The sequence below is a fragment of the Schistocerca nitens genome, chromosome 3 (genome assembly GCF_023898315.1).
Source record: "Schistocerca nitens isolate TAMUIC-IGC-003100 chromosome 3, iqSchNite1.1, whole genome shotgun sequence".
Classification (NCBI taxonomy): domain Eukaryota; kingdom Metazoa; phylum Arthropoda; class Insecta; order Orthoptera; family Acrididae; genus Schistocerca; species Schistocerca nitens.
This window is the reverse complement of record NC_064616.1, coordinates 282043792-282068478: the sequence shown is the minus strand read 5'-3', so window position 1 is coordinate 282068478 and position 24687 is coordinate 282043792. Positions and strand designations below refer to the sequence as shown.

Sequence of the window (24687 nt, the reverse complement as noted above, 5' to 3'; positions counted from 1 at the left end):
GCGCATCTCCACACACACACACACACACACACACACACACACACACACACACACACACACACACACACACACACACTAGCATTGAAGGTGACATGCCCAAGAACTTAGCTGTATGTTCAGTCGTCTATATGTGCCTTGGTTATATGGTAAGAGGCTATCTTTACTCTTTCCAATGTTTAAATTCTATTTATTACAAATATGCTGTAATAGCAACTAAGTGTGAATTTATTAATCTATTCTATCTAACCAATTTATAATTTCATGATATCATCTGCTGTTAAATTGGTGTGGGGGGGGGGGGGGAGGGGGGTTTCATCACATACACTGTAAAACTACTACTTCTATTAAGCACTAATATAGAAATAATTTTGACAGTAATGATATAATAACCTCTCTATTATTGTAACATAGCATGAGCAAACAGTGCATCTGGCACAGAAAAGGAAAAAAATGAAAATTGAATTGAGACCTAACAAGTACCACTGGGATAAAAACACTGTGGGCTTTACAGATGTGTGTTGGTGTGTAAGAAGGCTTGTGCAGAGAAACTGTGAACACTCTCTTGTTATCCTATGATCCATTTCTTGTTTTCTATATAAACTGCAGAAATGGAAAATTTAGTTCATTTTGAAGCAATGCAGAATACTTATTTACATTCATAAGGATGAAAATAGTCATCACATTCACAGTGGCTTAGCTGTGGTAGGTACATGAAAGAAACAGTGAAACTTGACTTTTCTCTTTGGGCCATTACGTGACAAGTGGTCTAATTTTGGAAATAGTTCACCCATGAACATCACTGATTTAGCTGAAATTTTTGTGTGAACATTCACACATGTTCCCAATGAACACACTTTTGCTAATATACCGTATTTACTCAAATCTAAGCCGCACTCGATTCTAAGCCACACCTGAAAAATGAGACTTGAAATCGAGGGGAAAAAAATTCCCGAATCTAAGCCGCACCTGAAATTTGAGACTCGAAATTCAAGGGGAGAGAAAAGTTTTAGGCCGCACCTCCAAATCGAAACAATGTTTGTCCACTGTAATATGAGACACAATTTAGGTCGAATGAATGACGATACAGCTACAGTAGTTTGGTTCCAGTCGTAAGCTTAGCAGTTAAGCTTTACCAGGTAGCCATTGCTATGCGTCTGGCGGTCCGTCCGTATTTATACGGGTACCCTTACTTTTTCACGTGCTTCGTCTGGTTTGAATTGATTGCTTATTTTTCTTTGATTTGATAAGCGCCGTTTTCTTTGTTATAGGTGTTTATGTCACTCTAAGCTGAAGATGCATTACTGTACTGTGTCATGCATTGTTTCTCGCATTCTGACGAGTGTTTACAGCCTGTCGCCGCTCGCGGCATGGCTTGCTTTTGTGCGTGCTACCGCCGCTTACAATTAAAGAGAGAGAGAGAGAGAGAGAGAGAGAGAGAGAGAGAGAGAGAGGAATCGTCTCATTAGCGAAATAATGGCAAGAGACCGCTATTTGTTATTTGTTACAGTGCTTCTTTTCTTTGATAATGATCAACAAGAACCAAATAATAGACTGCGTATGATTGAAGATGTTCTGAACGAGAGTTAAGCGAAAAATTTTCTCCGTTTGAAAATCTTTGCAGGCGCCTCTTTAGTACATTACATTCTGCACAGAAATTAGTCATCTTAGATTTAAAAATCTAGTCACTTGCTGTGCTTCATTTCTGACTGTATCACTATTACGCATAGGAATAATACGAATATAAACATGACGTGATATGTATGTTCTTCCGCGTTTGCTGTTGTCTCACTCTAGTTTCGTGGTTTATTAGGCAGACAGGATTTAAATGAGATAGCAGCAAACACGAAAGAATACATAGCAAAATGTTTATATTCGTATTATTCTTATGGTGAAGAGAATATTGCATGTGATTTACAATTCATGAAAGTTCCTATTAGCAACCATCTCTTCTCACAGGTAGGAAAAAATTCAGAACGTAGAGTTGGCCATATTGACAAACATCCCAAACAGTTTTGCCAGTCGGATTTTCGCAGTACATTGAAACACTACAACATTCGAAGATGAACAATACAGAATTTGTATTTACTTCGAGGGATAATGTATGAAAATGCAGTGGTCGAAACTCGGGGCAGAGGAAAAAGCTCGTCTTCCACCTTTTTTAAAAAAAAAATTTATTTACTGACGCAGAGGTTTTGGCGCCACTATTTATCTTTGTGTCTGCAAAGCATGCCTGTGTAGCGCTACATGTATTCGACGGCAGAAGTTAGTTGTGGCTGCACCTACCAACATTTTTCAGAACTTCCGCTTACTTTGCACTCGATTCTAAGCCGCAGCCGGTTTTTTGGATTACAAAAACCGGAAAAAAAGTGCGGCTTAGATTCGAGTAAATACGGTAATACTGGCAGAGATATAGTCATTTCTTTGACCCCATAGCACAGCTTTCAACAGAGTATCCCTGACTGTTCAGCAGTTTTGATGCATAGTCTCCAGCAACTTGAAAGAAACAAAACTTATCCACCTTGTACAACTTTTTGCACTCTCTTAAGCAAAATAATAACACATATTTTTGATCAGTTTTTATGTGGATAATGTGAAGCAAAGTAAGCTGGGAAAAAAAGGACACTTGTGGAGAAATATGAATTTTTGCTTTTTATATCTCTGGATGTAATTATGGAATAAGCCTGAAATTTGCACATAATAACTTAGAATATAAAATTTCATTCCCCTACTGCTTTCCAATAGTTTACACACTGAGGAAAACGTTGACATACATTGGAAAAAAAACTGCCAAGAATGGCTTTTTTTAGTCCATTCATCATTAGTTTTTACTCATTGCTGAGTGTTGTGACCTCATTTCTTCATTCATTCTTATGTAGTTGAAACTTTAGACAGATGTCTCCTTTCACAGCGATCTTTGGCCTTTCTTAATATGACATGAAGCGGCATGCTGGTAATCTTCTTCGCTTGATCCAACCATCTGTTCGCTGCTCTCCCACGTGGTCTCCTGCTGTCAATTTTTCCCTGCACGTTGGACTTCTCTAAATTATCCCCTTTCCTTCTCAAGATGTACCCAAGGAACTGAAGGTATCTTTGTCTGAGACGAGAAGATAACCTTCTTGTGATTTTAAATTCTTCTATAATTTGTTCTTTTTTGTGTCCACAATACATGTAGCATTTTCCACCAACACCACATCTCGAAGGCATCAATGTGGTTCTTATCACTACCTTTCACGGTCCATATCTTGCATCCATATAAGAATACAGGAAACACCAATGCTTCTACCAAGCACATCTTCATTGTCTTGGATATTGCCCGATTCTGCCATATCTTAGTGAGTTTGACCATTGCGGCTCGGTCTTCTTATCTCTTTATCACACTTTCCTTTGCAATTGATCAGAGCGCCTAGGTATACATAATCACTCACTATCTCCAGATTCCTTAAGCATCCTGTAAGTTGGTTTTGATCGATGCCTTGGTGATTTATAACCATTCTTCTTCTTCTTCTTCTTCTTCTTCCCCCCCCCCCCCCCCCCCATGTTTATCTCTAGGTCAAGGTTTAGACTAATATCTCTCACTCCTGATTACCAAGTTCTTCCTCACGTCCTGCTATGAGTGTAGTATCATCTGCAAAGCATAAATTGTTGATTTTGCCGCTGCCAATTGAAATCCCAACATCCCAGCCATCCAGCACTCTCCTGATTACACTCTCTGCATAGATATTGTAGAGCTGAAGTGACAGTATGGAACCTTATCTGACGCTGTTTGTCACATCGAAAAATTTCGAGTATTCACCATCTACTTTTATGGTTGCAGTATGGCTATTATAAAGACCTCTTAGTAAGGATACCAGGTGTTTTGGAACCCAAGACTCGTTGAGCTAGACCATATATGCTTGATAATATTGAAATCGGGTGACTTGTTGACGGGGGAGATGTGACAATTCATCCTCATGCTTACAAAACCAGTCCTGGATGATGCGAGCTGTGTAAAAAGGGATGCTGTCAACTTGGGACACAGAAACACCATTGAGGAACAACCATTGTACCATGGGATGGACATGCAATCCTTGGGAGTAATGTGGCCTTGTAGATTACCCACAGGGCCCATGCAGTACCACAATATGGCTGCTCAAATCATCACCGAACCTCTGCCATGTTTCACTTTTGGGATATAAACTCAGTTAGAAACAGTGTGAAGCAAGACTTGTACAACCAAATGACTTTCTTCTGTTGCCCCATAGTCTAGGTTTTACAGCTTCAGCACCACGTTTTCCTGTTACATCCATTTGCGTCACTATGGAACTCCTTTCATTTTGTTTTGGTGCTGATACGGTTGATGAATGTGACATTCAGTTCTGCAGCACTTTGGATGTATTGTTCCCTTATTTTTCGTCACAATTCTCTTCAGTGGATGTCTGTCACAATCGTTCAGCACCCACTTCTGTTTGCATTGTGACTTAGCAAATGATGATTTTCCACTTTTATTATGTGTGGTATAAATCTTCTATATGGTGACTCTCAAAATGTGAGACATTTCAGGTACCTGGTTACAGAATCATCCACCATACTAGCACCAACAGTTTGCCCATGTTTGAATTCACTTAGCTCTGAAATAATGCACTCACAACTACACAGTACACTGTTCTGAAAACAACTGACACTTGCAATGCACTGAGAACATTGCACAAGTGCTGTTCATGGTCAAATATAACAGCGAAATCTGAAGGCTTCATTGGTATCTGCATTTGTGTTCAAGTGTGCATTTCTCTTCGTGTTTCCACATTTTTGTCCAACCCTTGTATATTTCCGATAATTATGCACTATATAATACTTGTGTGAAGAAGCAAGTGTGTATGTAATTACATCTCTCTCCAGCCCCCCATAGAGCACTACATGCTCCTACTTGGAACTGTGATAGCTGCGATGAGTAGAGCTGACACATCGGGATGTCAAAAGAGTGAAACAGATACAGAATCTTTGCCCTCAATGACCATAGCTACTGAAATATGTTTTTATCCAGTCAGTATGTGTTTGAGCACAGCATCCAAAGGGTTCACTGACAAAGACTGAAAATCTCAAGTGTGTCCAACTTTGTCACAGCAGGGATGCGTAAAAGTTACAAGAGTTTAAAAAAATTTCTTCTGAGATATGCAGATGTGCGTGGAGTGGGTTGATCGCTTCTTCAAACATGGGAATCATCTTTCTGAGACTGGTATTACTGTTGAATCTGGATATACTTATTCTTAGAGGTGGAATGCAACTGTTTTACTCTGTCTTCCTTCTTTTTCTTCTTCTTCTTTCGAAAAATATTTTATTACCCTTTGAACTATTATTATTGTGTTCTTTCTTACTAACTTTTGTTCTCATAGGGGCAACACTATGCTTTGTATTACATGGTTTTTATATTTTCATGTGCTCTTTCATTCATGGTAGACAGTTAATTGGTATTTTAAGATGCCATAGAATATTCCTGCCAGACAGTATGTGTAAATCTAATGTGTAATAAAATAACTGAAATAGTGAATTATTATTTGAATGTTGCAGAAACATGTTGCGTTAAACTTTGAAATAAAGGATAGCAGTTAGAGTGCACTTATTGCTGGAAGAAGCGCCAAAAAGTGATAGACATTCCCAGAATGATAGATTGTGTGGTAACAGTGAGCTACTTTGCTTATTTGTATTTGCACATTGCATTACAATTGCAGGCAAAGTTAATTCACAGTTTAAATTTTGTGTCTTGAAAATCATCCACTGTTCCGTACAACCTTTCTGCATTTTATTCCTTTAAGATGATTAGATTCTGTGTTAAAAAATTCAGTTTGGGGTACTCTTGAGTTGAGTGTTGGATACAAAAATGAAGGGGGATATGATTGTTTTCATTTAGCCCACACCAGGACTTTGTAATTTCCACATGATGTTATCATAATACAGTTTCATTTTTGAGTACTGAAATATCTTTAATTTCAGGCGTGCAACGAGCTCCAACCTGCCAATGGCTATGCGTTTCCGGCATTTGAAAGGAACAAATCCAAACAAAGCTGTTGGTGTTTACCAGTCCCATATTCATGGAAGAGGACTGTTTTGTCTTAGAGATATTGAATCTGGTGAGATGGTTATAGAGTATGCAGGTGAAGTCATTCGTTCAACTCTTACAGACAAGAGGGAGAAATTGTATGAATCTAAAGGCATTGGTTGCTACATGTTTAGAATTGATGATCAGTTAGTGGTGGATGCTACTATGCGCGGCAATGCAGCGAGGTTCATCAATCATTCCTGTGATGTAAGTAAAGTTTTCCAGTTTCATTTATTATATCTTTGTAAATAATACATATTGATGATTATAAAACCTTTTTATTTCTGTGTATCATTTAATACAGCTAACGTTTTGATATTGTCATACTTGTGGTCAAATAATGGTAAGAGATCTATTATTTCCAACAAATAAACTTACTTGCAACTATTCGCTGAAACAGGCATTGGATGTTAACGTCAAGAACTGATTTCTTAATTTTCTATTTTAATTTTGTCTCCCCCTCCCCTTCACCCCTTCCTCCTCTTATGAGAGGTATAGGTAAAAATGAGGAGATGGTTGAATGTATTGATGGTAAGAGTGTGACAAAAGGACTTAACATTTACATATTTACATCAGTAGGCAGCATGCATTGTATAAAGGGGGATGGGGGTATGTGGTGTACCAGAATCATTTCTCCACATACTATTCCATTCATAGATATTTACGAGAATAACAGTTTTTGATACCCTTGTAATCAAAAGGATAGTTGCTATTCACCATATTGCTCTATATGCTGCAACACTATAATGGTGAGTAGCAACTATCCTTTTCATAATATAGTCATTACTGTATCCTGGATTCCCCATTATTTAATTTTTGATGCCCCCTCTTTACAAGCCCAAATTTCGTAATTTTACTGTCTAGTTAATTAAGTAATACCCATGTTCCACAAGGTAATAGATTTCATTATTCATATGGTAATGTAGACTACTAAAGTTTCAAAAGTGAGACACATTCGTAGGGTCACCCACCAGAGTTTATTGAACATCTTTGTGATGCTCTTGCATTGACTAAGTAGTTTTTTGTCAAGAGAAACCAGTGGCTCTATCTAGACCTAGTTGTGGTGGCTATTGAATAATTCCTAAATGTGGTATGGAAAGCTCCGACAGAACGTAAATAATTGGTGAGTAAAGGAAACAACTCACCAAGTAGCGGAAGTGTTGCGTCCTCAACAGGCACACATTGCCATTGTGGATATTTAATGGATGTTGATGTATTCTCATTTGTACTTTTTTTTTTATAAAATTCAATCAGCTGTATGTATTTTAGTTCTTTATGAATCCCTATGTACGTCAGAGAGCAAGCTCCATCTTCAACATTTGGATTTTAATAGAGATCCATCATCGTGGTTAGGTGGATTTGTCGCACCTCTGTTTAATGGAAACTGAACAGGAGACAGGTACCATGAACGATTTTCCAGTTTTTATAAACCAACAAGAAAGCTTGACATGTATAAAGTATTAGAGCATACTGAAAACTAAATACAGTGTTTTGGCCTCAGAAGTGGCTTAGAACCATGCTTCAACATACACTGCGATAAGGAAAATACAAAATCACAAATTTCATTCTCTTCTTGTGGTCATAAATCAAATTGCTTCTGTCACATGAACATTTTCAAGCAATAAACAGCTTCGCCATCCATTTTCAATAATGGTTAACCCCTGCAGCATTGTAAGATACTCCTTGAGATGGTACTTTGACAAATGAGATCACAGTTAATTCTAAAAGTACACATGAATGGGTTTTCCAGTTCTCTTAATTCAAATATATTTATGTCTAAAATTTGAATTATAAGCACATAGACACACAGTGCATATTCACTTCACCCTCAGCTCTTCATGACTGCCTCTGCTAACTCAGATCATCTTATCTCATTCAACTGTTTATTGATCAAGAACTCACTATCTTTTTCCATAGCAATGATTTTTGAAGTATTAGCATAATCTTTTTCCTGTTTGCTTGTGAGCTTCTGACAATCCTCCAGGATACTCTTGTATGTTCTTCCATTGTTGATGCAAAGTTTCCAATTTGGATATGAAGTTTTCCACCTTCTGTATCACAGTGTGGTGTTTTCCCAATAAATCACTTCCTGCACTACTAGTGTGGCCCTAAGATGCACAGTTAATTTACATATGTCCTAATTGCAGAGAAAAACAGTTGTTTGGCAGATGTCAGTTCACTTCCAGTTGTTTGAAGCGAGGAATACACAAGTGGACATATAACATGCTGTAAACAAATTAAAAAGATATTGTACTTGCTAATGACTGTTACTCTTGCTCAAAAGTTAAAACTAAGGAGATGGACTGGGTTGGTTCGTAATACGACTTGAGTGAATCTGCCCTGTCTCTACCTGTTTTGAAATCACTGACCCCTCATGTCATCTGACCAATATCAGTGAAGGAAAATTAAGGAAATTGAAGTAAACAATCTACCTACATTTAGGCAATTGATGAATTTATCATGAAGTTGATGGTATCCTCCCCCTCCCCCCCCCCTCCCCCCTTTATTTTGAAGGCCCAGGTGTCTGTCCCCCTTTTCCTGGTGACCCCCAATTTCATGAAGCTTGTTTAGATCTTTTGCGTGTTACATTTATTGCATGTATAATAAATTACTGAGAGCATGTAATGTTCCTTCAAAATCCTTTGCCTGCATATTGGTGATAACTGTATCTGACAGATCCCAAGAACTGCAATATGGCAGCCTTTTCTTTATGTGATTGTGTAGTTGATACCAACATTGTGGTATATGTCTGTAACAGTGTTGACATGTTGATCCTACCAGCTATTAACTGCATATGATATTAATGATTTATCGTTACATTTGACTAAAAACAATAACAAAATGATAAAGGAGCAAAATTACAGTGTTTGAGAATGAACATTACTGGTATCTGCAAAGTGGAGGTCTTCCCAAAGGTTTTCCAATATTGTGAATATTAGCCACTGTTTTTGTAAATCGTCTTTGAAAGAACAACCACACAAGAAAGATACAAACTGTAAAATTCAAATACAAGAAAGAAAACAAAATAATAATTTCATATTAAATGCAAACTAATATAATAATGACCTACTAGAGCTGCATGTTATATTTTATGTACTGCTACCAGTTTAAAGTGATGGCTCATTCTCAGGCAACAGGTAGATAGCACACATATATATATACCGGGTGATCAAAAAGTCAGTGTAAATTTGAAAACTTAATAAACCACGGAATAATGTAGATAGAGAGGTAAAAATTGACACACATGCTTGGAATGACATGGGTTTTTATTAGAACAAAAAAAAGTTCACAAAATGTCCAACAGATGGCGCTGGACAGCAAAACGCCAGTGACTGCGCATGACAATCGTGTATAAAAGAAGCTGTAGTGAGAGAGAGAGAATCAGATGCACCAGCAGTCACATCATGTTGACATTACCTGAAAAGGCACTTTTTAGTGAAGCTGTATTATCAGAATGGGGAATGTGCTAGTTCAGCATTACGATCCTATCGCCATAGGAAGGGGATTTGAATGGGTAAAGGTCCGTTGACAAATGCAGCTGTGGCGAGAATGATTTCGTAGTTCGAAGCCACGGGTTGTCTAGATGATAGACCCCATAGTGGCACAAGGCGTAATGCTGCTGAGACAGTTCAGGAAGAAATGGAGACTGTAGCAGGTTCATCTATGCACAGGGAAGTCAGCACTCGTGCAGTCGCACGTCACACCGGCATTCCATACACAACTGTTTAGTTGGTACTTAGGCGTACCCTCCGATGCTATACGTACAAAATCCATCGGCATCACTTGATCTATATGACACTTACCATACTCAAACAGAATTTTAAAGATTCCCAAATTTGTGTTTGTAGATTGTGCACTAAATTTCTCAGAAGATCGACTGTTTTGGGCAGTGTGGAGGGATAACTTTCACAACACTGTTCTTCATGATTATGATTATTTTTTAAGAACTAGTTTTTCACTAATAAAAGAAGAGCTATCAACTAGAGAACACCAGTAGCCTCTTCACCTTCCCTCAGTCTTTCTAGAGTTTACATATACCCGTTATTGCTTAATAATACAGACAGTATATTGGGAAATAAAATCATGTGTGGATGGGATTATTTTTATGCAAGATGGTGCACCTCCACACATTGCAAATCCAGTAAAGCAGATGCTGAAGCACCGTTTTGGAAATGCTAGAATTATCAGCCACCATTTCCCTACAGCCTGGCCGTGTCAATCACCTGATGTTCATCCTTGTGACTTCTGGCTGTGGGGCTGCCTGAAAGACGTGTTCAGTGTTCCGATTGCAAACTTAGCTGCATTCAAGGCACAGATTCATCTACATCTACATCCATACTGTGCAAGCCACCTGACGGTGTGTGGCGGAGGGTACCATGAGTACCTCTATCGGTTCTCCCTTCTATTCCAGTCTCGTATTGTTCGTGGAAAGGAGGATTGTCACTATGCCTCTAATCTCTCTGATTTTATCCTCATGGTCTCTTCACGAGATATACATAGGAGGGAGCAATATACTGCTTGACTCCTCGGTGAAGGTATGTTCTTGAAACTTCAACAAAAGCCCATACCGAGCTACTGGCGTCTCTCTTGCAAGGTCTCCCACTGGAGTTTATCTATCATCTCCGTAATGCTTTCGCGATTACTAATGATCCTGTAACGAAGCGCGCTGCTCTCCGTTGGATCTTCTCTATTTCTTCTATCAACCCTATCTGGTACGGATCCCACACTGCTGAGCAGTATTCAAGCAGTGGGCGAACAAGCATTCTGTAACCTACTTCCTTTGTTTTTGGATTGCATTTCCTTAGGATTCTTCCAATGAATCTCAGTCTGGCATCTGCTTTACCGACGGTCAACTTTATATGATCATTCCATTTTAAATCACTCCTAATGCCTACTCCCAGATAAGTTACGGAATTAACTGCTTCCAGTTGCTGACCTGCTATTTTGTAGCTAAATGATAAGGGATCTATCTATCTATGTATTCGCAGCACATAACACTTGTCTACATTGAGATTCAATTGCCATTCCCTACACCACGTGTCAATTCGCTGCAGATCTTCCTGCATTTCAGTACAATTTCCCATTGTTACAACCTCTCGATACACCACAGCATCATCTGCAAAAAGCCTCAGTGAACTTCCGATGTTATCCACAAGGTCATTTACGTATATTGTGAATAGCAACGGTCCTATGACACTCCCCTGCGGCACACCTGAAATCACTCTTACTTCGGAATACTTCTCTCCATTGAGAATGACATGCTGCGTTCTGTTATCTTGGAACTCTTCAATCCAATCACACAATTGGTCTGATAGTCCATATGCTCTTACTTTGTTCATTAAACGACTGTGGGGAACTGTATCGAACGCCTTGCGGAAGTCAAGAAACACAGCATCTACCTGGGAACCCGTGTCTATGGCCCTCTGAGTCTCGTGGACGAATAGCGTGAGCTGGGTTTCACATGACCGTCTTTTTCGAACCCCATGCTGATTCCTACAGAGTAGATTTCCAGTCTCCAGAAAATTCGTTATACTCGAACATAATACGTGTTCCAAAATTCTACAACTGATCGACGTTAGAGATATAGGTCTATAGTTCTGCACATCTGTTCTACGTCCCTTCTTGAAAATGGGGATGACCTGTGCCCTTTTCCAATCCTTTGGAACGCTACACTCTTCTAGAGACCTACGGTACACCGCTGCAAGAAGGGTGGCAAGTTCCTTCGCGTACTCTGTGTAAAATCGAACTGGTATCCCATCAGGTCCAGCGGCCTTTCCTCTTTTGAGCGATTTTAATTGTTTCTCCATCCCTCTGTCGTCTATTTCTATATCTACCATTTTGTCATCTGTGCGACAATCTAGAGAAGGAACTACAGTGCAGTCTTCCTCTGTGAAACAGCTTTGGAAAAAGACATTTATTATTTCGGCCTTTAGTCTGTCATCCTCTGTTTCAGTACCATTTTGGTCACAGAGTGTCTGGACATTTTGTTTTGATCCACCTCCCGCTTTGATATAAAACCAAAATTTCTTAGGATTTTCTGCCAAGTCAGTACATAGAACTTTACTTTTGAATTCATTGAACGCCTCTCGCATAGCCCTCCTCACACTACATTTCACTTCTCGTAATTTTTGTTTGTCTGCAAGGCTTTGGCTATGTTTATGTTTGCTGTGAAGTTCCCTTTGCTTCTGCAGCAGTTTTCTAACTCGGTTGTTGTACCACAGTGGCTCTTTTCCACCTCTTATGATCTTGCTTGGCACATACTCATCTAACGCATATTGTACTATGGTTTTGAACTTTGTCCACTGATCCTCAACACTATCTGTACTTGAGACAAAACTTTTGTGTTGAGCCGTCAGGTACTCTGTAATCTGCTTTTTGTCACTTTTGCTAAACAGAAAAATCTTCCTACCTTTTTTAATATTTCTATTTACGGCTGAAATCATCGATGCAGTAACCGCTTTATGATCGCTGATTCCCTGTTCTGGGTTAACTGTTTCAAATAGTTCGGGTCTGTTTGTCACAAGAAGGTCTAATATGTTATAGCCACGAGTCGGTTCTCTGTTTAACTGCTCAAGGTAGTTTTCAGATAAAGCACTTTAAAAAATTTCACTGGATTCTTTGTCCCTGCCACCCGTTATGAATGTTTGAGTCTCCCAGCCTATATCCGCCAAATTAAAATCTCCACCCAGAACTATAACATGGTGGGGAAATATACTCGAAATATTTTCCAAATTATCCTTCAGGTGCTCAGCCACAATAGCTGCTGAGCCAGGGGGCCTATAGAGACATCCAATTACCATGTCTGAGCCTGCTTTAACCGTGACCTTCACCCAAATTATTTCACACTTCGTATCTTCGTCAATTTCCTTCGACACTATTGCACTTCTAATTGCTATAAACATGCATCCCCCTTCACTGTCCAGCCTGTCTCTGCGGTATACATTCCAATCTGAGTTTAGGATTTCATTACATTGCTAACACATTCTGAACCTCACCTCGGAAACACTTCGATTAGTTGTGGAACATGCTGTTTCTTGATTTCAACTTGTTGCAGAACACAGTGGACAACATAGTGAAGGTGTTTTGCGCCAGTCACACATAAATTAATGATCCGATCTGATTTTGATTGATGCTTTTTATGCCGGTTTTGGCCTCAGGACAGTTAAAAACCAATGAGATTGATGATTTTTATGCAGTTTTTGGTCTCAGGATGATTAAAAACAGATTTTTCCCATCCAATGTGATATGACCTTGTCGTGGTATATGGGCTTATGTAACTAACACTATCACACCTGTACACCCATGCACACTGAGTAGTGCAGTTTGTTTAATGCCGAACGTACAACTTAGGCGTTGTTGTATGATTCATTTGTCATTTATAGTCAACCACTATTCAATTATGATGCTTACAGTGCCATGTATTGCTGCATTTTGTAACTATTTATTTTTCTTCTGCCGTACGTTTTCCCCCTTCTTCGATAATATTCCGTTGCAATTTGACGCCATTCTGATCAGTGGTGTTATTTGTACAGCGGTTTGAAAGTTTAAATTTAATTGTAATCACCCTGTATGTGGTCATGGGTAGCTGCCTTGCAGGAACCCAGGCAAATATTTTTAGATTAATTGGAAAGTAATTTTTTCTGCGAATAAATCCAATGGGCAGATAATGTCACTTATCATTGTCATGATGTTGATGATACACTCATTTTATTTCTTGGAAATCATTACAAAATTTAACTAATTTCACCAACAAATTAATAAAATGCGTAACAGCATCAAATTTACCATTGGATATGAAACAGGCAAGAACACAAACTTCTTAGACATAAAAATAGCTAACAATAATGGTGACCATAAATTTGCCACATGTTGTAAACCAACAACAAATGACTATAATTCATCATGTGACCCACCAGCACATAAAACAGCACAACAGCTATGATTCTAATATACTCCATGTACAGAAAGAAAACTAGGGCCAAATGTGCAACAAAAATGAAGAAATTACTGTAGCAAAAGTAGAAAGAAAAAAGAAAGAAAAAATTGTGATGCCTCCATGTATGGGAAATATTTCTCAAAAAATAAGTAAAACCTTCTGTACTACTTACGTTAAAATTAGCATCTGCACAGAGAATAAACAAGGGATGAAGATAACGGACAAAACTCAAAAAATGACCAATCAAAAGTATACAAAGACCACTCAAAAGTATGTAAAAGTAAGTGCAGTGACTGTGATGTATTCCAAATGGGATAAACAGGATGAAAATTTACAACATACAAAGAACATATAACCAAAATCATAAACAACATCTCCACTTTTAGTATACATCTACGAGAAAAACTACACTCTGCAGTAGACATAGTGCTTATGTCTACTGCAGAGTGTTCCAGTCTTCATAGAGCAGAAAAAGAAAGCTACATGAGCATCTTGGCAAAAATTCCAAATAACACCTGACACAAACAAACAGAATTCAGAAATAATAAATATATTAAGAACTTAGACAAAATTCTTATTGGTGACAAATAATTCAGAACAAAAGACAATCCTGTATTTTACATACAATATAAATTGATTTTTGTTAAAGATGTAAATTTAATAGCAAACTATATTTCTGACACACGAATGGTTAATGTAACAACTATGCACAAGTATCACAAAATAAAAGATCATATTTGAAAAATAATATTTAAGATCTATTACCTAAGTAAGAACTTATAATACAACCATATGTACATAGATGTATGAGCTAACAATAGCTTGAGTGTATCTAGGTACTCTTTGAGAGTGAGCCAGTACTCAAAACCAGTAAAAAAACTGAGCTCTGGTGCTCCTGTATGATATATAAATGTATACTACATTTCATACAGTTTTTTGAGGATGTAGAACAGCATACACAAAAAAAATATTCAAAATAAATTTTCTTGGCGTAGCACTGACAAACAAAAATGGTAAGACAGTGTTTCAGTTTGTGCAGGAAACAGACAGACACAATATTATGCTTCACATTGACATCTGCTGCTTTAAAAAACGTCTTTTCTGGACTTTTCCATGTGTTAAAGACTTCATGAATGTGCAACCATGTTACTGCTGCATATTTTATCAGGTAATCTTCCAGTCGTTTCTTATCTCTCTGAATCCAGAAAAGAACTTCCTCAGTCCATCTATCACGCATTCATTTAACTACATTTCTTTCCAGCCACTTCATTCTTATAACGGTCCAAATTACGTCTTCTGCTCCAGTCCCCTCTGAGTGAGACGGTGCAAGAGTTGGACACTGGACCCGTATTTGGGGGAAATCCTCATACAGCCGAGGTGGCCACCCTTTTTGGCAGGTGTGCCAAATTTTTGAAAGGGAATTTCCTCGCAGGCTGCATTACCAGTTTTTGTTGTATGAACCAAAACAACTAAGAAATATTAATTTACTTTTTAAAGAAAATAAAAAAAATCTGAGGAAAGAACATTTATTATAAAATTTAATGAAATACATTGTTAGTGGGATGTCTGGCTTTGACTGACTGAACTGAGCAAGCCAGTGTTGATGTCAACTGAAGTTGTTGCTACATGCAAGCAATTTTTCAGATGAACATCAGTAATTCGTGTTCTCATTTGTGATTTGGTGTAATTCATCCAACTAAAAACCTGTTCACACTCATAAGTGTTTCCAAATAATGAAATTATTTTTAAAGCATGTTTGTAAAACGCTGGCTATCTCTAATTGTCCAAATATGTTTTATAGAACTCTTCCAAAGCAACATGATAAAATTTCTCTTTTAACTGTGTGTCACATCACATCGCATTTCGCAGCATCCCATTTTCAAAGGCCTCTGTGAACTCATTTCTATGGAGAATGGCATAGAAAGTATAGAAAAATAGCAGACGATGTTTTGTAAAATTTTGAAATCGGTGTTTGAATTCATGTTTTAAATCAGATATCAAAGAAGCATATTTAACCACTGCTGGCTGTGTGACATATGATTGCTTTGACAGTGTAGGAAAATGGGTTAAGTTTTTTGTTTGTAATTGTTGTTCCCGAAACCCAAGTTTCATTTTGAATGTGAAAATAAAATCATCCAGGACATTATTCGGTTGATCTTTCCTTGGAGTTGAGCATTAACATCATTTAGGTGGCTAGTTATATCGACCAAGAACGCAAAGTCGGAAAGCCATTCTTTATCTTCGAACTCTAGGAGTCTCATTGACTTGCTTTCAAAGAGGATTGTATTTCTTGCTTCAAATCAAACACTCATTTCTAAATTTTTGCACTGGTTAGCCATCTTACTTCTGTATAATATGAAATGTTATCATGCTCTGCATCTGAGCACCATGTATTTTTAGCCCCAATAGGTTCTTAAGTTTTAACAAAAATTTACCTAATGTCGATGTAACTGCTTCCAACAATTCTCTTTTCTTCATCGTATCCTCAAGTGGCTACAATTCTGCTAATTCTTCTGTTTTATTAAAATAGGCATCAACACCTCTGACATAAATCGCCACTTGGGCAGTATCTGCCATATCTGTGCATTCATCAAAAGCTAGAGAATAAGGTATAAACTCAGATGCACGATTTTTTAAATTATCTCAGTTTGTCTTCCAATGTCGTCCGCACTTCTAGCATCTAGTAATAGTTTGACGAGGCAGGCGTATTTTTTACAAATACTTTTTCTTTCCTGGAGACACAATTTCAGCGAATATTCCTTAACCATTTTGCCTTCTGAATATGGCTTTGATTTCTTTTCCAGTATTAGAGCTACTGCATAACTCACTTTCACATAGCAAGTTGACTCTGAATTCGCCCTTGTAAGTATCTGCTGTTGAGTAGAAAGTCTCTTGTTTAAGTCATTTACCTGGCCTTGTCGAAATTGTCTTACCAAATGTAACTGCATGGTTAGTCTCATAATGCCATTGGATATTATATTCTTTAGGAATTGAGACACATTCATTGCATGTCAGACGTATGGGTTTTGTTTTATATTCCTCAAAAAAATAGTTTGCAGTACACTTGTCTTGAAAAGTTCTCAACTCCTCTGCAATTTTCCTTTTCTTAGGTCCTATTTGTTTATTAGTTGACATCATATGAAGTTTACTTCTTGAACTGAAACAGACATTTTTTTACCATAAGTCTGAAACTGACAAAGAGACAACACAGGGATCAGAGTTTGGTACCTGACGTTCAGAATCTAATATCAGTTACCTAAAGTAGTTTGATGAAACACTCTGAAATTCCCAAATTCCCTACAAAATCTTCTTTAAAGTTCCCTGAAGTTGTTTATCACTATAAAGCAAGTGGACAGTTTTGATGGGCTTTGTGGCTCTGTGGTAGGATGCCCAACTGCCACATGGGTGGCCTTCGATATCCAGTTGTGTTAAATACTTAAAGATAGATTTGTGTTCCACAGGCATTTATATGAAGTGTAGGGTACATGACAATGGAAAAAAAATTAATTTGAAACGTTTTTCTTTTTTTGAAGCAAATTTATTTGTAAAGGATTGGTGATTGGGGATTTATATCTACAATGAAAACTGGATTTTTGTGTTTGATTTGTAATTATAAATAAAAAGACACGTATTTTTCATAAAAATGAAAATTAAATATGTGCTAATTAACATATATTTATATGACGTAGTTATTCGAACTGAACGGAAAAAACTAAAGTAGTAATTACTGCAACTAGGCTCAAGCCAGCAATGCACAATTACCTCTCGAGCACTACTCTTTTTCATTTTTTCCCAATCTTTATGTATTTCACGCTTCACAGAAGTGGTTGTAGAGCATGCAACTATGTTTGAAAATATAAATCAAGTATGTACATATGCTAATCCTGGCCCTCCACATGGAAGGCTGTCATTGTACCACAGAGCCACATTGCTTGTCGAGTTATCGGTCTTTCATTTGAGTATCATCCGCACTTGGGATACTTCATAGTCTTCTCTCTTGAGGTTTTTGAGAGTAATATTCAACTGCTTTAGGAGGCAATTGATATTTTAGTTCTGAACATCATGTATTGTAAATATAAAAAGTTACATATGCTTCACTAAACTTAGCAGTCTTACTTTAAAATTTCGACCCCCATTTCAATTTCTTTTTTATGATTGTTTCTTAAAACTATTATACGTTTCAAGTCAATAACATTATTATTAGTTGCTGTAAGTAAGAGAGAAAGGCAAGTGGCTGAAGTTGCGCTAGATGTTCCCTTTTCTACCTTCATAAGGCGGAATCCTCAAAAGTCATCAATAAAAATGGATTTTACAATTATTTATTTATTTTATACTACTAAAATAAAGAGAAGGTACTGAGGCAGAAACCATTGCTAATGTCGATTGGTGTACCTGCTCACCATAATTGAAAGCATAAAATAAATGCTAGCATACTAAAATTAAAGGCAAGCATCGCAAATTATCTATAAAAATATGAAAGCTGGCTTTATTTACGTGAAGTGATGGTAGGTCTATCGCGATCAAATATGCACCAAGTATACACATGAAGGGCTATCTTTATGGCCAGTAGTATTGCGAGTAAGCAGTAAAATTAAATATGGAATGTATTGACTATTTCTGGCACTTGTTTCACCTGCACTGTGCAAGAAACGTATCCAGTTGTGCAGTCTGTACTGCTCTGGACTTTCGTGGAGGTTTCACGTGAAATAGAAGTAAATTTGTCTTTCACAGGAAACAGCTCCACGGACCAAAAATTTGGGCCACATTTGGCCTGCGGGCTGCTGGTTTGCTACCCCTGCTCATGTGGCATCCCCAAATCACTTGAATCATTTGAATGTCAGCACATTTCCTTTGAAAGGGCATGATCAATTTCGTTGCCTGTCTTTGCACAATCCAACTGTGTGGTTTTCTTCGTACCTTCATTAGATTTTCACACCTCAATTGGCATTGCATGCACAAAGTCATTTATTCTCTTCATTAACTATCTGTTTTCTTACCTGTTTCATACACTATGAAAACATATAAGAAAAGGTGGGATGCTTCTATAATTTTCTTTCTGTTTTTAGTGTGTGATCTGCCATATTTCCTGATGAATTGTGGTGTCTACCCAGCATGACTAGCTCTTTTCATTTCTTCATACTGTCATACTTTTCTGTTGTTTCTCATCCTCTAAAAGATATGCAAATGTAGTTTTGTTACTTACTGTTAGTAACGAAACATACATTTGGCTAAAATTGCCAAGAGTTACTTGGTGCTACAAGTGAGCATAAATGTACATACTACGAGAGCGTGCTGAAAAGTAATGCCTCAAAATTTTTTATGTGAGAACCCTTGAAGTTTTTAAATAAAACAAATGTCATTAACATTCTACATCTTTATTCTTCATGCTGTGTATTTATTGTTCAGTATAGTCACCCTGCTGATGAACACATTTTTCCCAACGAGAGACCAAGTTTCTTAATATCATCACTGTAGAATGTTTGACTTTAATTAGGGAGCCACAACCTCACCTTTGCTTGCACCACTTTATCACCATCAAAGTGAAGCCCTCAAAGATGTCCTTTAAAAGTTTTGGAAACAGATTACAATTGGATGGGGGCCAAGTCAGGACTGTGTGGAGGATTATGATGATGACAGTGAACCCAAGACTTCGGATTATTGCAAATATCACAGCACTTGGGTTTGTGGTCTGGCATTATCTTGCTGAAGGAGGGGATGCTCCATGTGTAAATAAACTCTCCCAATCCGAAATTTGATTATAGCATGGTGTTTCTTGTGCACAGACATAGTTATGTTACATGCTACAATTTGGAGCCCTCTAGCGACAGAGGGTTGCAAACATGTAGACATGAAGAATTTAAAGATGTAGAATGTTAATAACATTTGTTTTATGTACAAAGCTTTAAGAGTTTTCACATAAAAAATGCAGAGCGAAGGCATTGCTTTTGAGGATGCCCTCATACAAATTCCAGACTAGTGAGGATACATCTTAATAAAAATAAGCAATTAAGTAAAATACAAATTGTATTTTTTTTTAGTTGAACAAGACCATAGCCTCAAAATATTAAGATATAGATTCCTGTCATGCTAGTGGAATGGAAGAAGTGCCTGTTTGTGCATGTCCATGGACGATGAGCTAATTAATGTCTAACGTATTTCGGAAGTAATAAGAATGCCAGTGCAACAGTAAGAAAATTCAGACTTCCACAGTTGTCAATATCCATTGTTAAATTTCATAAACTGTTTGATAACTGTTGTATCCCCCCCCCCCCCAAAGGGTTGTATTCAGTATCGCTGTGGGCTTGTAATTAATATACAGCACTCAGGTCTGGAAAAAGAATCTGTATTGGTTTATTTACCGATGGGAATTATGTGGCGAGGATTACCAGGGGAACAGGAAAAGATAACTTTAATTGCTCCAGACTCATCTTGGAGGTAAACGCAAAATTCAAAGCTAAAGGAAATAAGCCATTCAGCATCTTCTCTAGATTGTGGGCCGAAATGGAAGAGAGAGTTTTTTAGTTACAGCTCCAAGAGCCCTCTACCTCGCAGTTCGGGTCTTCCTGCAATGTGATTTGATTGACAAGGCGGCTTTGGTGGTGGTGATGATTCACCCTGATCTGACTTGAACTGGTTGATTGCTGTCACATCAGCTGAAAGGTATCAGACAAGAATGGTGGCATCTGTAAATTTTGAATAATAAAAATTACTCACACTCGAAGTGTGATGGGCACCTTGTACATCTCCACCTCTGTCCATGAAAGAGTTCGCTACACGTAACTCAGACAATCTCTATGAGCCTTATAGCGGGTAACAATATTTGGTTTTCATTTAACAATTCAGTAGAGCAGATAACATTTTTGATACAGCAGTCATATATAAAATTATATACTTGATATAAGAGAAATACAGATCTCAGCCGCAATTGGGCATAGAATTAAATTCAGTGGCAACAAGAGAAAATTTGTGCCGGAGTGGGACTCGAACCCAGAATTCTCGCTTTATGCTAGTAATCACCTTGCCGCTTCAGCTATCTGGACACACTTCCCCTGCAACCCAAATTCTTAACTTTTCACACACCACGCACACACACAATCTACCATCTATTGTCCTCATTGCATGCTCCTTTAACTGATTCCTGTAGGAGTTCAGACATAGTGTGCAACCACACTGAGGCTATCATTACTATCAAGGTGTCTGTTCTGTCAGATACGTCCAACAGAAGACCACACATACAATAATATAGCCTTTGTTTTAATGACTGCCATCCCAGCTCACTTATCATATCCACAACACTCTCCCCCCTATTTAGTGATAAATGAGCTGCCCTTCTTTGATCGTTTTCAACATCCTCCCTCAATCCTTGTCAAACATCACTACCTTTTTTGGTTCCCTCCAGTCATTCGGACATCCCATTGAAAGTTTCCCCAGCAGAATTCAAGCCGACACAAAGGTGAAGTGTGATCACACCTTAGACTAATGTCCTCTAATAGGTGTCTGGACACTTAACAAATACTAGTGAACTGCCCCACAGTAACCATAGTGGTTCACTATCAGCATTCACATGCACCATAGTGAACCTTTGGATACTTAGTTTTCCATATTTTCTGTATGCTTGCTCATCTGCGGCTGTTGGCAGGAAATGAAATGAATGAGGGCATGCTGACAAGTAATGCCTCTGCATTTTTTATGTGAAAACTCTTAAAGCTTTTTAATTAAAACAAATGTTATTAACATTCTAAATCTTTATTCTTCATGTCAACATACTTCTTTCTCAATGTACTCACCGTGGTGATGAACACATTTTCCCCAGTGAGACACGAGTTTGTTGATTTTGACACTGTAGAATGTTTGACATTGTTGCTGGAGCCACAATCTCACCTCTGGTTGCACAGTTTCATCACTATTAAAGTGAAGTCTTCAAGATGAAAACAGATGAAAATTGAATGGGGCCAAGTTGGGGCTGTATGGAGGATGATCTATGACAGTGAACTCAAGGCGTCGGATTGTTACAGATGTTGCAGCACTCGTGTGTGTGGTCTGGCATTGTCATGCTGAAGGAGAGGGTTCTCCATGTGGGAATGAACTCTTCGAATTAAAACTCAATTACAGCACATCGTTTCCCATGCATGGTCATAGTTGTTGCACGCTACAATTCGGAGTCCTCTTGCGGCAGGGGGTTGCAAATATGTAGACATGGAGAATAAAGATGTAGAATGTTAGGAACGTTAGTTTTATTTAAAAAAACTAGGCATTACTTTTCAGCATGCCCTTGTACATAGGTTATGTTTGCAACAGGGTGTTTGCTTTTTAAATCATCAGTGATGTAATCTTGTGCCATTCGTTTGATTTTTGTTTAGAGTATAAGTCACCTGAGACATATTCTGCAGCTTCTTGCATCCTTTGACGTAACAATAACAAGATAATTTTGTGTGCAACATAGTGTCTGATATATAGCGCCTAACGAAAAACGTGAAGTACACAGACGACATTGTCGGATGTCAACATACAGTTGCACCCCATTAGGGTATGTGTAAATGATTTGAGTTGCAATTCTCTAAGGCAGGTAGAGTGACCATCAGAGTGGATTAGTGTTCAGTGTTTTACCAGGAATGGTAGAGAAAATAAAGGGTCTGAAGAGTAGCAGATATTGAATGGTATCGTAAGGAGACATTCCAGTCTTGGAAATTCAATTCGGGATGACACTTCACAGGTTAGTAGTATACCTCAAGGGCGTCGACTCGTTGAAGTCTTTAAAGTGCACTATCCAGAAAATTCCTAGAAGAAGGGCTGTAAAGTTTTAAGCATAGCTCATACACACCTAATATACGGTCAGAAGTAGCATTCCAGCATACAGAAGAAATAGCTCAGTCAGTAGCATGATAGAATGTCATGCGGCCGATCTGGGTTCGATCCTAGTTGCAGGCCCAATTTTATTTTGTTTTCTGAATTATCTTACAAATTATAACAACTTTTAAATAAAGTTAATGACCTTAAGTATTACTAGTTAGATCATAAATAATTTTAGTTTGTTTATGAAATGGCTGTGACGGCTACTCAGAAAGGGAATTACACTCATCAATATTTTCTTTGTAAAAAATTTAATAATTTCAGATGTGTTTCAGTGGAGGTAAATTAATTACCACTGTCACAAAATTCTTGGCAGAATTTCAATTATATAAAATTTTTTACAATAATGTGTTCATTTGTCAATTTCATATTTTATGTGCAAGTACCATAATGATAATTCTCATAAAAACGTTGAAAACAAAAGGTCTTTGCCATCTTGCACAATTATGAAGGATGATTGTTCACAGGAACAATGTACTTTTAAAAGATCTGTGGAAAAGAAAAACATACTTCAATTACATTCCTGAGAAAGCCTGGAAGCAAACCAGGCATATCGGATCATTTCCTTAAAAATTGGCAGTGAGAGCTGATGCTGGACTATTGATTAAATTTTTATACAGTCTTCACGAGAGTTTGTGTGTCTCTTATTTTCTATATGATAAGCACAATTTTGTATACGCTTTATCAGATTTTTTTCTTGTCTATGAAAATAGACATCAGTGGTTGAACAAGTGCAGTACATATCAGAGGAACCACTTTAATTGTACATGTTGGTGATTTCTTATCATTCTGAAAGACTATGTTGTATAATTCAGGCTTTGCTTGTTCACCCTAAAAGTGAACAGCTAACAGAAGCCGTTCTTGACCTGCATAAGAATTCACACACTGGGTGAGAAAGTCAGTGTACGGTTCTGTTGTTAGCTTGCCAGATTTGGAAGACATATTACAACATTTTTATAATTTCTTTTCTGTTTTTTTGAACTTGGGGACCAGTGTTACTGGTTGCCTCTTGTGAATACACACACAGTTGAGGTAGAATGTTTTCAGATAGAGTGAGAGCGTATAGAACACTGTATGTATGCGCCACATTATTAATGTCATGTCATTTGATGAAAATAGTTTCGCTTTCTTTGACAGCCCGAGTCCTGTTGTACACCGACTGATACTGACATCCTGCATAGAAAAAACAACCAAAATCGAAGTATTTTATCAGAGAATTGTAAAAATAGAGATCAAAATGAATTTTTAAATATGCTGCAATAGATACTTGCCTGGTCAGTTTTGATAACAAAATCTTTGTGGAAATTTGGTATCAATTTTAACTTCTGGTTTCAAAAAGTGCCTGCAGCAAGTAAGATGTCTTTGATCATCGCTTTTTTCCTTGAAACAAATCTTCTCTCTCTTTGCTGACTAATCGTACTTATTTTTGAATCTATGGACCCAGTTGTCAGAAGTTTTAAATTCAAAATCTGTAAACTGTAGTGCTGCTGCTAAAGCGCACTGTTGTAAATTTTGTATAAACACTTGCCAATAATTCTCGTGGGCTTCAACAAAATGATGATACATCCGAGAACTGATTGCTGCGTACTTATCAAATTGATAGCCTCCTTTTTTTGTTTCTTCTTCCCATTGGGATAAATGTTCCTTCTTTCTTAACCGGCTGCATCCTTTTTTTTAGTTGCCACCTGTGGTGAGCCTTTGCAATAAGAACAATGTCAATTTCATGCTCCAAAGAAAGACAGTCTACTTCTCTTGCCTTCTTTTCTTCTGGTTCATATTCATCCAATAAGATGTGGTATTCATACTTTTCAAATGGTTCACCTTCACA

At 37.6% G+C, this 24687-nt stretch overlaps 1 protein-coding gene across 1 annotated transcript in view; it reads left to right on the top strand.

Annotated features, from left to right (window-relative positions):
• LOC126248247 (histone-lysine N-methyltransferase trithorax) overlaps window positions 1–24687 on the top strand; it is a 205915-nt gene that overhangs the window by 173403 nt on the left and 7825 nt on the right. Inside the window, exon 13 of the mRNA XM_049949096.1 lies at window positions 5968–6280. Coding sequence (XP_049805053.1) covers window positions 5968–6280 — 313 coding nt within the window. The remainder of the gene's footprint in view (window positions 1–5967; window positions 6281–24687) is intronic.